This window comes from Psammomys obesus, unplaced genomic scaffold (genome assembly GCF_907164565.1).
Source record: "Psammomys obesus unplaced genomic scaffold, mPsaObe1.curated_primary_1811, whole genome shotgun sequence".
NCBI lineage: Eukaryota > Metazoa > Chordata > Mammalia > Rodentia > Muridae > Psammomys > Psammomys obesus.
The window spans coordinates 29,791,819-29,808,893 of record NW_026590062.1 but is presented as its reverse complement, the minus strand read 5'-3'; the positions used below and the strand labels follow the sequence as shown (position 1 = coordinate 29,808,893).

The window sequence follows — 17,075 nt, the reverse complement described above, 5'->3', positions numbered from 1 at the left end:
GTCATGTATATATTTAACCTTATAGCACTCTACATGCCAACAAAAGATTATTTTATATATTGTTATAGGAAAATTCTAACTACATCAAGAGCAGACAGAATAGCATGACCAGCTTCCATGTGTCTATAATCCAACTCAACAATTGACAGTTTGTGGTTAATTTAATTCCTTTTATATTTATTTATCCTACTTCCCGATTATTTGAGGTACATGTCAGACATTTTCACCTATACATCTTCCAGAATATAGCTATGAAAAAACATAAGAATTCTTTTTGTTTAAAAATCACCTATACTGCTGGTCACGGTGGCCTGTAGCTCCAGTACCCAGGGAGGCAGAGGCAGGCAGATCTCTGTGAGGCCAGCCTGGGTCTACAATGTAAGTCCAGGACAGCCAAGGCTACACAGAGAATCCCTGTCTCTAAAAAAATAAAATAAAATAAAATAAATCACCTATACTATCCTCCAAACACGGTAATAATAATGTCATAATATCATCAGATAACCATCCAGTTTTAAAAGACTCTCCTCTTTTGAAGAGGAAAGTTCTTTTTGCTATGTAACCCAAAATAACTTCCAACCCACTATATACCCAAGCTGGTCTCAAACACAGCAATGTTCCTTTCTAAGCCTCCAAGTGCTGAAGTTACCACCAGGCACAATTATAAAAAATATTTGATCCAACTTTAGGGAACACAGAGATCTGGCTATTGTCTCCCTTGGGATTCTCTTCCCTTATAACTAAAAAGAGCTACCTTCCAGACTTCTTAATTAGGAAAGCATCCATATGTCCTATTGCTTCCTTTCAATTGTTATCACCATCATATCTACTGGTAAGTTTAAGCCTTATTTATATTTAATTGATAACCTAACCCATTCTTTTGGTCTTTGAATCATAAGGAAAAAGATCATTAAAGCTACTTACCACACTTATGTCTGCTGCTATGCAGACAGACATTTCCCTACATACAAAGGACAGAGGTAGAAAGAGGCAAAAACACCAAAACTTCAAAACAATGAACACAGACAAAAATGGGCCAGAACACAGCACTGACTTTAGTGAGAAATCATAAACTGATATTGATATTTTATACAGTACAATGGTCAATTGTATTGTACAATAACTTTGTCATAACAAATGATGAGGGTCCTCACAAATCACCAATATAATTAGAATAATATCATATTCACAATACCATAATCCAGTGGAGAATTAAAGGAATCTTGCAGATAGGCACAAAGATTCTAAGTCTACATTAAGTTTTAGGCTGTTATAAATTCTGAAAGGAAAACAGTTAATCATGATTTCTCTATTTTCTCTTGTAGTTACACCCTTCTATTTGACCAACATGTACAATCTGAACTCCAAATTTTAAAAAGGATGAAGGAGTCAGCTTAAATCATCCCAATTATCTCAATGGTAAAATCAGCTGAAGACAGAACACCCACAGCTGAGCAGTGGTGGTGAACGTCTGTCATTTCAGCACTGGGAGGCAGAAGCAGGTGGATCTCTATGATCGTAGCCACAGGTAATCAAAATGAGGAGTTACACACATATACTAACTGATATACATAAGGACTTACTTCCTTACATGTAGCTTATTTACCAGCTAAAATTTCTAGGGAGCATACTAAAAATCTAATTTCCTGCTTTAAGTAGTGTAGAATATTAGATTTACTCTCTGATGTTGGCCATGGAGAATAATGAAAAACCTCCCATTGCTATAATCTAGAAAAAAACTAGGAATAAAGATAAAGATCACTTTATTTCCTGTGCCAATCTTTCAGTACTCAAAACAAACTCTAAAGATAATAAAGGATTTTCCCCCCCTAAAATCTCAAATTTACCCCAGCTAAACAGACCAACTGCTCTATATACACAGAAGTTTCAGGACATCTTATAATACAAAACCTACTCCTCCTATCACCCCAACCCCACTAGGCACTATCCTCCAGCTTTTATGCTATGTTACAGGATTATTTTTTTTTCAACTCATTAATTGAAAAAATTAAATTTAATCAACCAAAGCAACATTCTTCTATAACAAAAAGCACTCTGTCCTACATGCTGGCACTGTAAAACCTCTAGCACAATCCCAGGAAGAAGAACAAAATCTTTGTAGCATAGTAAGTACAGAGGACGGATTTCCTCCCCAGAACAGAGACAAAGAAATATGCCAACACCAAAGTAAAGTTAGACCCTGTGGACAGGGGATGCAGAAGCAATCCAACATGAACACTAATAAGAACTCTAGGCTATGAGCGATGACAAAAGGAAAAGTCATTTAATCATAATAGATGAGAATAGGCTGGGTTTTGAAAGGCAACTGTAACTAGTACAACACAATCTTAAATCAGAGTTGACAGACATCAAGGTTCAGAGTAAGCAAAATGATACAGTGACACCAATTTTTTTAACTGTTTAATTTATTTGTATATATGTGTATACATGTGTGTGGGTACAAGTGCAGCACCACAGCAAATGTGTGGAGGTCAGAGGATAATTTGTGAGAGTTCATTTCTCTTTCTATGATTAAGTTCAGGCCATAAGCTTGATAGGAAGCCCCTTTACCCACTGAGCCATCTTGCCCACATAAATTCTTTTAAACAAAGGTCATTACCAGTAATTTACATACCAGAACTAAAGGTTGAAAATAATATGTAGATGTAATACCAATTAGCACAGGGGGGAATAGTATATTTCATTGTGCAGAAAGAAAAGGAATGCTGGGCATGGTGGCACATGCCTTTGATTCCAGCAGGCAGGCTGATCTCTGTGAGTTCCAGGAAGGCCTGGTCTACGAAGTAAGTCCAAGACAGCCAAGGCTACAGAGAGAAACCCTGTCTCAAAAAATTTTTGAAAAAGAAAAAATATTATATACAAATCACCATAAAGCAAATGGAAACACTTCATTTTTGGTGAAGCTCAAAAGGCACAAGAACACTGACAGATGCTGAGAGAACAGGAGGAAAACAAAAATAATAAAGACATTAACCAAAACATTCCACATAAGACCATGGTAAAAGCACTTGAAGAGGTGGTGAAAGGTAAGATTCTCTACCCAGAGAAAGAATGGAATACACATCCCAGTGATAATAAGGAGGCAAATTTCTTTATCTAAAGATGGGATATGGAATTGGCTGGCCTTTGATTCATCTAGGAACGTGTTAGGGAGGTGTGTGTGTGTACAGTAAACTATCATGCTCCAACATAAACAAATGCATCTTCACAGAATTTGCAGGGTGTTAAAATATACTTCAAAAGGAGATTTGAACTTTATTTTGAAAAACAATTTTATGAGATAAAAATTTTATATGCTAAACTTAATATGCTAAAATATTAAAGAATACAAACATGTTATTAATAGTCAGCAAAAAAAAACAGTTCTTATTAACAGCACCAAACATCCCTCTAACTTTAAAATAGGAAGCAGTGTGAGGAGGAGATTTAAAAATAGAGAATTATCTCTGTAAAATAACATGGTAACACCACAAAGTAACATGGAACTTATATCTTTGAATACTGGATGGGTATTTTCTGACAAAAAACCCAGGCCTTCACTCTTGCGGAGACCAAAAAAAGGGCAGACAAACCCAGATTTCAGAAAGATAATTTGAAGAAATTAAGTGAGACAGAGAAGCAGGCAAACCTCTAAGAATTCAAGGCCAACCTGGTCTACATTAGTGAGTTCCAGGCCACTCAAAGCTACATGTTGAGTCCCTGTAGAAAGGAAGAATGAAAGGAGGGGAGGGAGGGAATACAGGGAGAGGAAGAAAGGGAAGGCAGAGTCAGTGGGTGGGTTGGTGACAGCAAGACTACTCCAGGTACTAAAGCAGTTTAGCAAAGAGTTTATGAACTGAACTTGGCACAGGCAGCCTCTGGCCAATTGGAATACACTTAGGCTTTCTCTAAAACTATCAACCTGTTGCACAAAATACCTGGTTATTTTAACACCTGTATTTACTGTGCTCATGTGCATGCATTCGAGCGTGCATGCATGTGCGTGTGTGTGCGTGTGTGTGCGTGTGTGTAATGCACGACAGAATCACCTGCTGGGCAAAATGACATCAAGTTGGTTCACTACAGCAACTGAGTACATAAGTCACCATATCTTCTACTAACTTAAAATAAATCTAGCCAGATTAAGTAGTGACATAAAAATTGTAACATATTCAGAACTATGAAGCCTCAAATTGTGTCTGAACCCCTAAGTCTATCTACTCATCCATCATAAGCATCTTCTTTGATTTCCTCAAGACAAAATGATTGAAAAACAAGTTCCCTTCTGTACATGGATATCTTTGGATATGTACCATAAAGCCTGAAGACCAGTTTTTCCTCTCTGTCTCTTATAAGATACTAATTTACATTCAAATAACAATCTGTCACTCTGGAGAAGGAAATACAACAAGAGTATGCTAGTTGGTTTCCCAGAGTTCCCCCTAAATCAATAAATTGTTCAAAGAGACACATAGTAGCTCACACCTGCAATCCAGCACCAAGGAGCTGAAGGAGAAGGGTTTTTACAGTGAGAACTCATTTCAAATAAATAAATAGTAAAGTCCCAACCAGTCAATGCATATGAGAAGTCTTAGAAATTCAACCATCCATTCTTGATACCAGTAAGAGTTTCCAGTGTCAGGAGACTGTTCTACTCAGGATCTCCTTAGTATTTCCTTAGCAAAGTATCTGCCTAGCATGGTTTTAATGCCATGAACAGACTTCCCTTGAACTTACTGACCAAGTAGATACTATATTGATCTAAAAATGTCAAAAATTAGGTAAAATGTTTTTTTGGATGAATTTTTTAAAATGGGTCTCTCTTTAAATGTCACAATCAACTTATTAAAGACTTACTCTGTTAAAAAATTCTATAAGGGGCTGGAGAGTGGCTCTAACATTAAGAACACTGGCTGCTCTTCCCGAAGACCTGGGTTCAATCCCCAGTACTCATGGTTGTCTGTAACTCCAGGTACAGGAGATCTGACATATTCAAACATACATGCAGGCAAAACACCAATGCACATGAAATAAAAATAAGCAATTTTTAAAAATTTATATTTAAGGGGGCTGGAGAGATGGTTCAGTGGTTAAGAGTACTGTCTGCTTTTCCCGGGTTCAATTCCCAGCAACCACATAGCAGCTCAAACTGTCTGTAACTCCAGTTCCAGGGGATCTGACACCTTCTCACTGATGCACATAAAATATTTTTAAAAATCATATTTAAAATGACTAGCCAATAATTTATTTTGACAATTTCACACATGCATATAATATATTTTGATTATACACACACCATTATTTATAACCTGTTTTATTACAAATTATAGCGGTTCTAAATAAAGTGTAGGAAAAAGCAATGTCTGAACAGACAGAAAGTTCAGAGGACCCACTTAACTCTACCCAAAAGCCTATCATGATAGTTAGGCTAGAACTTGGGAACCAGGGACAGAAGAATCACAACTAAGTTCAAAGCCAGCCTAGTCTACATAGAAAATTCAGACTGGCCAGGTAAACATAAAATAACAAAAACAAAACAAGAAGGCAAAATACTTCTAAAACAATATCAAGAAAAGACTGGCAATGTAGCTCAGTTGGTAAAATACTTGCCTGGATGCAGAGCTCCCTAGGTTTGACCCCAGCATCAGAGAAAACTGGGCTTAGCAGTACATACTTATAACCCCTGCATACACAGGAGGTACAGTCAAGAGAACCCTCCTCAGCTAAGCAGTGAGTTCAAGGCCAGTCTAGTCTAATCTGGACAACAGAAGAACCTATCTCAAAAAAAAATTTTAGTTAACTATTGCATATAACCAATGCAAATTCAAGACTATTCCGCTTACAATTTCTACTTTAAACTAAAAGGTAAGTAAATTAAACATATAATAATCACATCTAGGCAGTCATGAAAAACTAAGAATTCAGCCTTCAGGCTGGCTATGGTGGCAAATGCCTTTAATCCCAGCATTTAGGAGGTGAGTTTGAGGCCAGACCTGTCTACAAAGTTCCAGGACAGCCAGCACTGTTACACAGTGAAATCCTATCTAGAAAAAAACAAAATAATAAAAATTCAGGCTTCTTTTTTTTTTTTTTTTTTTTTAATTCAGGATCCTTAAACAAAATAATGACCTTGGAATCCTGCTCTGAACTCAGATAGATGCTATGGATTCACTCAAACACAACTAATCTATTGTATATCTGAACCAAAAGACACAGGAGAACTACATGTTGGTCAAGGATGCAGCGTTAACCAAGGACCATCACGTTTCTTCTTCTTCTTTGTCAAATCTCTCTCATTTTGTTTCTCTATACAAATGCTCAGACTTATTTTACTCAGAGCATGAAAATATGAGATAGAGAAAAAAATTGAATGCAGAACCAGGAATGGTGGTATGCACCTTGATAATCTTAGCAATCCTCAGGAGGCAGGGGCAGGTGGATACCTGAGTTTGAGACTAGCCTGGTCTATAAAGCAAGTTCCGGGACAGCAAGGGCCACACAGAGAAACCCTGTCTCAAAAAAGTAAAGAAATAAAAGAACTGAATGGGGGCTGTCAGATGGTTGAGCAGGGAAACCATATGCCTCTAAGCCTGATGATCTCAGTTCACTCTCCAGCTTCCACACCACAGAAGGAGAAAACTGACTCTTGAAAGTTGTTCTTTTAACTCCACACAAGTGTCATGGCACATACTCACACAGAAATAAATAAAACCTAATTTTTCAAAATCTAATGATGAGCATTATGAAACAATAAATGTCTTAAGTGACAGCCAAGGCCACACAGAGAAACCCTGTCTCAAAAAAAAAAAAAAGAAAAGAAAAGAAAAGAAAAACCAAAAAGAAAACAAACAAACAAACAAACAAACAAAAAAACAGTTATTCTTTCAAAAGGAAACTTCAGAATTTGGAAATAAATATGCAAAGCAGAAGCACACTTAAAACAATATCTTATCACATCAATTACAACTCTTTTGGCAAACTGACTTAGAATGGAATACTAGCTGCCTAACGATACTTTAAAACAAAACAATCACATTCATTTTTGCTATAAACTGCAGAAAGATAATCCAGTAACAGATTTTAAAGAATTTCCCTTATTAACTGGGCTGGCAGTGCATGCCAGAAATCCCAGCATTTGTGATCTCTGTGAGTTCAAGGCCAGCCTAATCTACAAATCGAATCCAGGACAGCCAAGACTACAAAGAGAAAATTTGTCTCCAAAAAACCAAAACCAAACTAAAACAACAACAAAAAGAACTGCCCTAACTAACCAAATTTCCTCAATAGTAACAATAGTAACTAAAGAAAGATTCTAAGAAGAAACAACTTTAAGGAACTTACCTTGAGAGCACAAAAAATGCAGGAATCACCCATGCATTTGTGAGTTGTAAGCTGCCTAAAGCTACGGCGGAAGATGTCCAAGTGCCACAAAACCTTAAAAAAAAAAAGGGGGGGGGGGGACTCATTATCATACAAACAGCCTTTAACTTTAAAGTCAGGAATTCAGCTAGGTGTGGTGGCACACACCTTTAGTCCCAGCATTTGAGAGGCAGAGACAGGCAGATCTCTGTGAGCTCAGAGACCAGCCTGATCTACAAAACAAGTACTGGACAGCCAGTACACAGCAAAAACCCTGTCTCAAAAAACCAAAAAGTCAGGAATTCGGGCAAACAGGGAATGACTGTAGGGGGAAAAAAGTCTTTATTCTCAGGACAAAAGATTATCCGTACAATATTAAAACAAACCTCAAAAAGGTGAAGCATCAAGACTGGAGAAGGCCCAAGGGTTAAGAGCACACACTATTCTTGCAGAGTTTGGTTTCCAGCACCCACAGCAGGTGGCTCACAACAACCTATAACTCTAGCTCCAGGGAATCTAACACCCTCCTCTGGCTTCCATGGGCATGCTACATTAATATGTATGTTCACACACATACGAATAATTTTTAAACATATCTTTTTAAATCAAAGGAGAAACGTGGAATAATATAGTAACTAACAAAAAGGACAAATGAACATATTCTAGAAAAGGCATTCATTTGAACAGGAAATAAAAGTCACCCAGTGAAAATATCCAAGGGCAATAATCAAATGTGATGCTAAAGAAAAACTTTAAATTTTATAAGCTGTAGAACTAGGTAGGCTAGGGGGATTAGCCACGAGATAGAACACTCTAGCAAATGTAAGGTACAGGTTCCATGTAAAGGATCAATTCATCAAGAAATGGTACAAAATTAATAGTCTCCATAAGAAAAGGAGAATACCTTTAAATTTGTATTAGAAGTCTGAATCATAATGCAAAATTTTACCTTTAAGACAATTCCTTAGTCAACAGGATGAAAGCTAATAAATAGGAGGCTGCTGGGTGTGTTGACACACTCTTCTAAGAGGCAAGTAGGTCTCTGTGTTAGGAAGCCAGATTGGTTTACATACAAAGTTCCAGGCCAGCCAGAGCTGCACAGCAAGATCTCGTTTTTGGTTTTTTTTTTGTTTTTTTTTTGTTTTTTTTAAGTAGTATTTGGGGGCTGAGGAGACAGCTCAGGGGGTAAGGTCACTTTCTATGAAAGCAAGAGGACCTGAGTTCAAATCCCTAGCACCCGTGTAAAAGCTAGGCATGATTCACATGTTTGTGAACCTAGTGTTGAGTTCTCTGACTAACCAACCTAACTAAAATGGCAAGCTTCAGGTTCACTGACCTTGTCTCAAACATGTAAGTTACAGAGCAATTGAGGAAGACACCAGTCTCTCCTCTGGCTTCCACATGCCCATGCATGGGTGTATACACAAACAGGTCACTGCATTTATAACACACAATACACACACACACAAATGCAATAAAAAGTTTCTAAAAAATTAAATGATGTTGGGGCTATAGAGATGGCTCAGCAGTTAAGAGCTGGCTACTCTTGCAGAGGACCCACCCAAGTTATATTTCCATACCCACAAGACAGCTCACAGTTGCTTGCAATGCCAGTCCCAGGAATCAATTACACTGTTCTGGCCTCCATGAGCTTTGTATGCATGTGGTATATGCATGTCCCTAGGAGCTGTAGCTATGGGTGGTTGTGAAACACCATAAGGGTGATGGGTACCAAACCTGGGTCCTCTGCTAGAGCTGTGAGAGCTCTTTTAAAGCTCTGGTCTCTTCAATACCCTTATTTAATTTCTTAGTTGAGAAAAAGAGTTGTGCGCTCTATATGGCTTCAAGGGATGAGACACACTCTAGCCAAACATTCTAAACAGCCCCACAGCCAAGTCTAACTTGCCCACTATTTGAAGTGATAGCTAGGCAAAACATCCATATACACAAGAACAAATGAATTTTTTAAAATGTTTAAATAAAATAACCATAATGTTTTAGGAAGTTTTCCTTGCTAGAAAAATGGCATAATACATCCAAGAAAGTGGAGGGAAAAAGCCTGGTGGTAGTAGTGCACACCTTAATCCCAACACCGGGAAAGCAAAGGTGGGCGAATCTCTGAGCTCGAGGCCAGCCTGGTCTACAGAGTGAGTTCCAGGACAGCCAGGGCTACACAGAGAAACCGTATCTTGAAAAATCAAAAGATAGGGGGGTTGGAGAGATGGCACAGAGGTCAAGAGCACTGGCTGTTCTTCCAGAGGTCCTGAGTTCAATTCTCAGCAACCACATGGTGGCTCACAACCATCTATAATGAGATCTGGTGCCCTCTTCTGGCTCACAAGCCCACATGTAGGCAGAATACTATACACATAATAAATAAATAAAGATAAATAAATAGATAGATATAAATAAATGAATGAATGAAAAGAAAAGAAAAGAAAAACCAAAAGATGGCCAGGCTGTAGTGGCACATGCCTTTGATCCCAGCACTCAGGAGGTAGAGGCAGGCAGATCTCTGAGTTTGAGGCCAGCCTGATCTACAGAGTAAGTTCCAGGACAGCCAAGATTATACAGAGAAACCCTGTCTCAAAAAAAAAAAAAAAAGAAGAAAGAAGAAAGAAAGACACAGAAGGAAGGAAGGAAGGAAGGAAGGAAGGAAGGAAGGAAGGAAGGAAGGAAGGAAGGAAGGAAGGAAGGGAAAAGGAAAAACAAAAAAAGGACTGAAGAGAGTATTCTATGGTTAAGAGCACTGGCTGTTCTTACAGAACATCTAGACTCAATTCCCAGCACTGACATTCCCAGCATCTTACAACTGTCTACCTATCTGTCTGTCTGTTTGTCACTACAGACAGAACACCAATGAACATAAAACAAAAATAAATTATATATACTTGTATGAGTGTGTGTGGGTACATGTATGTATAAAGAAACACTAAAAAGAAAAAAAAAAAAAAAAAAAAAAAGGAGAAGCCAGTCATGGGGGCACAAACCTTTAATCCCAGAACTTGGTAGGCAAAGGTAGGTTGATCTCTGAGTTCAAGGCCTTCCTGGTCTGCATAGAGATTTCTAGACCAACCTGGGATACACAGTGAGACCCTGTCTTTAAAAGGCAGAAGGGAGGTAGTGTCTGGAAAGATGGCACAGTGCTTAAAGGCATTTGCCGCTCTTCTAGAGGACCCAGATTCAATTCCCAGCATGACAGTTTACAACTTCTATAATTCAAGAGATCAAATGACTCTGGTCTCTAAGAGGACTATACTCAGAAGCAGACACACATACCTATATGTAACTTAAAATAATAAAAATAATCTTTTTTAAGAAAACAATAATAATAAAACTGCTCTGGAATAGCAGGCCATGGCACACCTCGGGTTTCTGCTCCTTGAAAGCGACACTATCCTTGGGGCTATAGAGATGTCTGGATGGGTCAATCATTTGCTGCATAAGCAAGAGGATCAGAGTTCAGGTCCCCAGCACCCAGTAAGTGCTGGGTGTGCAGAGATGGTGATTGCCAGAGCAAGCTGACACTCACAAGTGCATACACCAGGACACAAGCACATGAAAAAAACAAAACATACTATTCTCAAAACACAGTCTAAAATTTTTGAAAGAGATTAATAATACTTTTATAATTATTAATCTCCAATTCCACAAACTAGGTAACTGACATTTAAAACGATAAAGAGCCTTGCCTAAAATTGTACAGATAAACATAAATCATGATCTTAGGTTACAGGTTTCAGACACAAGCTGGTAAGTATCACATTTGGAGGTTTCTGCAAACCACAGGACTTCAGCTATAACAAAGAAGGAGGTGGTCTTACCTGCAGGGCGCTGTTGAGAAAGCAGCTGTTTTGCCCTGGCTCATTGCTGAGGCCTTTGCTGGGGGCAATAGACATTGAGCTTCGGGGTGCAAACATCCCTTGAACACTACCACGGCTTCCTGAAAAGTAATTTCTTTTCCAAGACATTATTGTTCACATTCGCCCAAACAACTAAAAAAAAAAAAAAAAAAAAGAAAAGTCTATATATTTTTGGCAGGGAACCTGTAGCTTCTGAATTCTTAAAAAAAAAAAAAAAAAAAAAATCAGAGGTTTGTTTATACTGAAAGGTTGCATTTACAACCTCCCAAACATCCCATCTGTAAGCTAAGGGAATTTAGGTGTCCCCTTAGATCCAAGTTACAAATCTGCCCTTCACCTGCCCTGGTGTTCAAAACATAACTTGGCACATGACTAATGTGGAGAAGTCCTTAAGTATTGTTTCCTTCTATGCTGCTGAAACTGCCTCCCTGAAGTCCTGGTAAAACAGACGGATCCTCAACTCAACAGTATTCAGGAGCAGGCGAAGATGTATTCTTTAGCCCTCTTTACAATGCTTCTCGCAGACTGAAGACTTTCCAACTGGAAAGAGAGGCAGGAATCCAGTACACTCCTCTTCACCTTCTTAGTGCCTAGTCTCATCATCCTCTGTCTCCGAACAACTGAAAGGATACCACAAAGCCAAGAAGTTCATCTGGATTCTTGGTAGGATTTCTGCTGATGTTCTTTGCTACACCTTTTAAATATGCTCCAAATTTCTTCTATCCTCTCTACCAGATCTTCAGAAAGTCTCTTCTCTTTTCTTCTGAGACCAGAATAGCCAGCTGTGCCAGAGAGCTTTAACAGAAAGAAAGAAAAAAATCAAAAGCTTACGTCATTTAATGACTCTACTGGCTTTGCACAGTTCTGCCAAGATCAACGTTGCCTCACCTCTCAGTATAAACTTGAAACCTTAGCAAACAATGCCAAGAGAGAGAAAGAGACAGAGACAGAGAAAGAGAGAAAGATAGACCAGCAACAAAAAAGGGAAATGCTAAACTAAAGAGGAAAAAAAAAGTGTGAGCAGCTTCACTTTCATGGAAAACTTCTCTAAAATTTTGAAGAAAAAAAAAAAAACTGAACGGGACAAAATTAAAACCAAACACAAACTTTCCAGAATGAGGCCAAGAAAGAACAAAAACAACAACAAAATCACTAAAAACCAAACACCAAGCAAGGGGAAGTCTGTCTTCTGGGTTTAGTGATTAGAAGGTGTCTGGTTACGAAACCCTGCTTACAGGTGGGGACACATGAGCAATCTGGATTCCATTCTAGGGCGATGAAGCTCCACCCCCGACTATCGCTCGTGGACAGTAGGCGACATGTCCTCAATATCCAGTCCAAAAGAGTGAAGCTTTCTGCCTCGTCTGTTTGGCTGATTTTGTGCCAAAGGATCAGAGAAATAATTTGAGTTATAAATCACATAATCTCCAAATTATATAGAGGGGTTCAGAATGAGAAGTCATCCACTGACCAACTTTTGGCTTCAACTAGCTAAAGTGTCTATGAGGCAACAGTGAGGATTATCAAATTAAGAACCATTCCTAGAAGGAAATCATCTCATCTCCAGCTTTTGAGAGACAGGGTCTCACTATGCTGGCCTGGAACTCTATGCAGACCAGGCTGCCCTCAAACTCAGAAGGCTAGGATTAAAGGTGTGTATCAACCTTGTCCAGCACAACATTCAGGAGTCAATTCTCTCCTTCCACCATGTAGATTCCCAGTATCAAACTCAGGTCATTAAGCTGGAAGGTATGAGGCCTTTACCCTCTGGGCCATCTCAATGACCCACATTTCTACTTTGAGATGGGGTCTTAATATATAGCCTTGGCTGGCTTGGAACTTATGACACAGACACAGATGATTTAAAACCTCCAGCAATCTTCCTTCTTGTCCAAGTGCTCAATCGGTTTCTACAACCATACCTGGCTAAAGTGCTAGATTTCAAATATCTCCAGCTTCCCTTTAATATCTACTATATATATGACTTAGAAAATCAAATACAGGCCAAGTGTACTAGCAGGTGCCATTATCCAAGCACCCAAGAGGCAAAGGCAGAGAGATTGTAAGTTTGAAGCCAGCCTAGGCTAAATAGCAAGACTATTCCCATAACCTAAGAAAAAAGCTGGGCAGTGGTGGTACAACTCTTCAACTGCAGCACTCGAGAGGCAGAGGGCAGAGGCAGGTCTCTGAGTTTGAGGCTGGCCTAGTCTACAGAGTGAGTTCCAGGACAGCCAGGGCTACACAGAGAAACCCCATCTCGAAAAATAAAAAAAAAAAAAAGTAAACAAACAAACTTAAAAAGCTAGGTATGATGACATGAATCTTTAATTTCATAGTCAGGAGGCAAAGGCAGGCAGATCTCTGTGAGATGAAGGCCAGCCTGGTCCATATAGTGAGTTCCAGGCCATCTATGGCTACACAGCAAGACTCTGCCTGACATAAAAAACAACAACAAAAACTAAAATGGACAGGGGAGGTATGGTTGTACACATCTGTAACCCTACAGAAGAACTGAAGGCATGGGGATCATAAGCTCCAGGGCACCCTGGACTTTATAGCAAAACCCTGTTTCAGTCAAACAAAAAAAAAAAAGCAAAAATGCTTTCAGGTTTTAATCATTGTCTAAAGAACATCTGACACTGTCTTCAGTGTGTATAATGGAAACACTGAGGCACAGGACTATTCACTGGTTGCATAAGACTGTTCTTCCCCTTCTCTACATTCCTGAGCTATTTATAATCTTCATAATCTATGTGTCATAATTAAAGTATTTGGTTATACATTGTATGGTCATAAAATTCACTATGTTTTTATTACTCTCCTTTTGTTTTATAAGAATCAGTCATGTATCATATGCCTATGTAAAAAATAATACCTAGTATCAAGTATATGATGACACTATACTGACATTCTTTAACTTCACAATAGCCTATCAAGTGGATACTAATAGTTCATCTTTACAGAAGAATAAACTGGGACTTAAAGACTTCAACTTGCCTAACTGGTATGTGGCAGAGCTGGAATTGGGTGCTATACTATTGTCACTTAATTATGTATCTTATTATAGTACTCCCAAAACCCCCATCACAGTGATAGTCATAAAGAGCCACTCAACATATAATGTCTGTTGATTAATGTAGAACCAGGAGGAACCCACATCTACCACAAAGACTGTAAGACCCTTACATCTCCACATATCCCTTATAAAAACTACACTCAAGGCCACTCAGCAACTTCCAACATGCTATGCAGCATTCCTTTAGCTCAACTGCTACAAAGGAATGACAAGTACCAAGCCTCCACTTGGCTCTCAGCAAAAGGGAGTTGGCAGGCAGCTGGGGTTTTCAATATGCACATTTGGCGCTCACTGAAATCCTGCCTGCCCTATGACACATACCCAAGCACAGAGAACAAAGAAAGACAGACAGTGACAGAAGGAGAATTCACAGGCTCTAAATGGCAGTATAATGTGAGGAAAGCAGTAAGTTCTCATAAATAGTTAGGTATGTCAGAAACTAAAAGTGACAGCCAAAAAGAACAAGGGCAAGAAAGGTAGTAAAAATGGTTCAGGCAAACACAAACACTGATGACAAAAACATTCCACTTAAAAATGAAGTGTGTGGTTCTAGGCCTACTACTAAGTAGCATACTTGTTTTCAAATGTTATCTACTGAAGAAACATGAGACTATAAATGGTATTACAGCTATATGGCTCTAATAATCTGTTTTTAAAGATAAAAAAAAAACTTTTAAAATAATACTGAACTACTTTAATATAAAAAAACATATCTGCCACTCATTCTTAAATGGTCCAGAAAGAAAAAAAATACACATTTATGTACACACAAACACATACAAAAGGAATACACAGATAATAAAACAAATATAGAAAAATGTTAACAATAGGTAAATCTCACTGAAAAGTACAAGAATGCCAGGCTGGGGAAAAACCTCAGTTGGCAGGGTGTGCCTACAACGCAGGACTCTGGGATCAATCCCCAACATTACCTATATAATGTGCCTGTAATACCAGCACTTGGTTTCAAAGTTCAGGGAGCGAAACCTTAAGTACAAAGATGTTGGGCCAGACTAGACTACATAAGATCCTATTTTTAAAATAGTGTATGAGATCTCATCTTACTATTTCTTGTAACTTTTCTGTAAACTTCACATTTAAACTTTTAAAAAAGAGGCTGATGCTGGATACAGTAGTGCACACCTTTCATCCCAGCACTCAGGGAGGCAGAGGCCGGCAGATCTCTGTGAGTTCGAGGCCAGCCTGGTCTACAAAGTGAGTCCAGGACAGCCCAGGCTACACAGAGAAACCTTGTCTCGAAAACCAAAACAAAACAAAAACAAAGAGGCAATCTCAAAGTCAGAGAAAAAAGAAAAAGACATTTATAAGACCTGGGGAGATAGCTGAGTCAGGAAAGTGTTTTTCGGCAAAAGCATGAGGACCTGAGATTTGATCCTCAGCATCCAGACAAAAAGCCGTATGTGTTTGTAAACCCAGTGCTGGGGAGTAGGAGACAAGAAGATCCTGAGGCATCGTAGCCCAGTCTAGCTCAAAAATAAGATGGAAAAGCACCTGAGGATAGCTCATGTGCAAGATTCTGCCTTGACTCCTGAGCACCAGAAAATACATATAAGTATAATATAATGTCATCAGAAGGACCAAATGCAATGATCTAATACAAAGAGGACTAGGACTGGAATTGAAGATAAAAGACAATATTCTATTTCTATACTTTTGCCTTTAGGTTTAATTCCAGGCAGATTATCTAGGACAGGATCCTGAACTTCATTTTCTGAGGCTGTAAAACATATGTAGTATCTATTTCACTAAATGACTGAGAGTTAACGTAAAGCATGAAAACACCAGCAAATCTAAAAATAAATAAAATAAATAACTAATTCAGTGAATAAGTGAACTGTGGTATCTAAAAGAAAAAGGCAAATCTTGTTTTAGGGACCTCAGAAAATAAAAAAGTTGTAAGCCACAAAGAACATTTTTCTAATTATATATTTAAAAACAATACAAAACATTTGTGGGGCTGGAGAGATGACTCAGCAGTTGAAAGCACTGACTGCTTTTCCAGGGAACCAGGGTTCAATTCCCAGCACTCATTTGGCAGCTTATATCTGTCTGTAACTACAGTCCCAGGGCTTCTGACACCTTCACACAGACATACTTGTAGGCTAAATATCAATGAACATAAAATAAAATTATATATTTTTAAAAACATAGAACAAACTATATAGAAGAAAATTTTAAATTTCGTGATTATTCTTAATACAAAGTTTAAATTAAGCCAAATAATTGAGTCTATTATGAGCAATACAGGTATACTTAAGGTCTACAAAGGAGATATATGGCTTGGAGGTTGAGAACATGTATTGTTCTTGCAGAGGACCTGAGCTTGATTCTCAGCACCCACATCAGGTGGCTCACAACCAACAACCACCTTATTAACTCCAGCTCCAGAGTAATCCAATGCCTGTGGCCTCTGCAGGCACCAGCGCTCACATCCACATACAAGCACACACTTTAAAAAAAAAAAAATAATACCCCAATACAAATATACATAACTTATAAAAATAAATCTTTTTTTAAAGCTCTACAAAGATAAACTATGCTAAACAATCAATGATTACAGGAAATACCTAAGTGTGTTTGTACATGTTCGTGTGTGCTCTATATGCACCTATATACCAATGCATGTGGAGGCCATGGGTTAATACTTCCTTAATCACTCTCTACCTTGTATTCTGAAACGGGATCTCTCACTAAGCCTGGAGATCACCAGTTCACCTAGACTACCGGCCATGGGGTCTCAGTGATCCTCCTGCTTC

The 17,075-nt window shown here is 38.4% G+C and overlaps 1 protein-coding gene across 1 annotated transcript in view; it reads right to left on the bottom strand.

Annotated features, from left to right (window-relative positions):
- Usp54 (ubiquitin specific peptidase 54) overlaps positions 1 to 17,075 on the bottom strand; it is an 84,400-nt gene that overhangs the window by 51,049 nt on the left and 16,276 nt on the right. Inside the window, exons 4-6 of the mRNA XM_055606037.1 lie at positions 11,560 to 12,017; positions 11,184 to 11,354; positions 7,342 to 7,434 (exon numbers count right to left, since the gene is read on the bottom strand). Coding sequence (XP_055462012.1) covers positions 7,342 to 7,434; positions 11,184 to 11,330 — 240 coding nt within the window. The 5' untranslated portion in view covers positions 11,331 to 11,354; positions 11,560 to 12,017. The remainder of the gene's footprint in view (positions 1 to 7,341; positions 7,435 to 11,183; positions 11,355 to 11,559; positions 12,018 to 17,075) is intronic.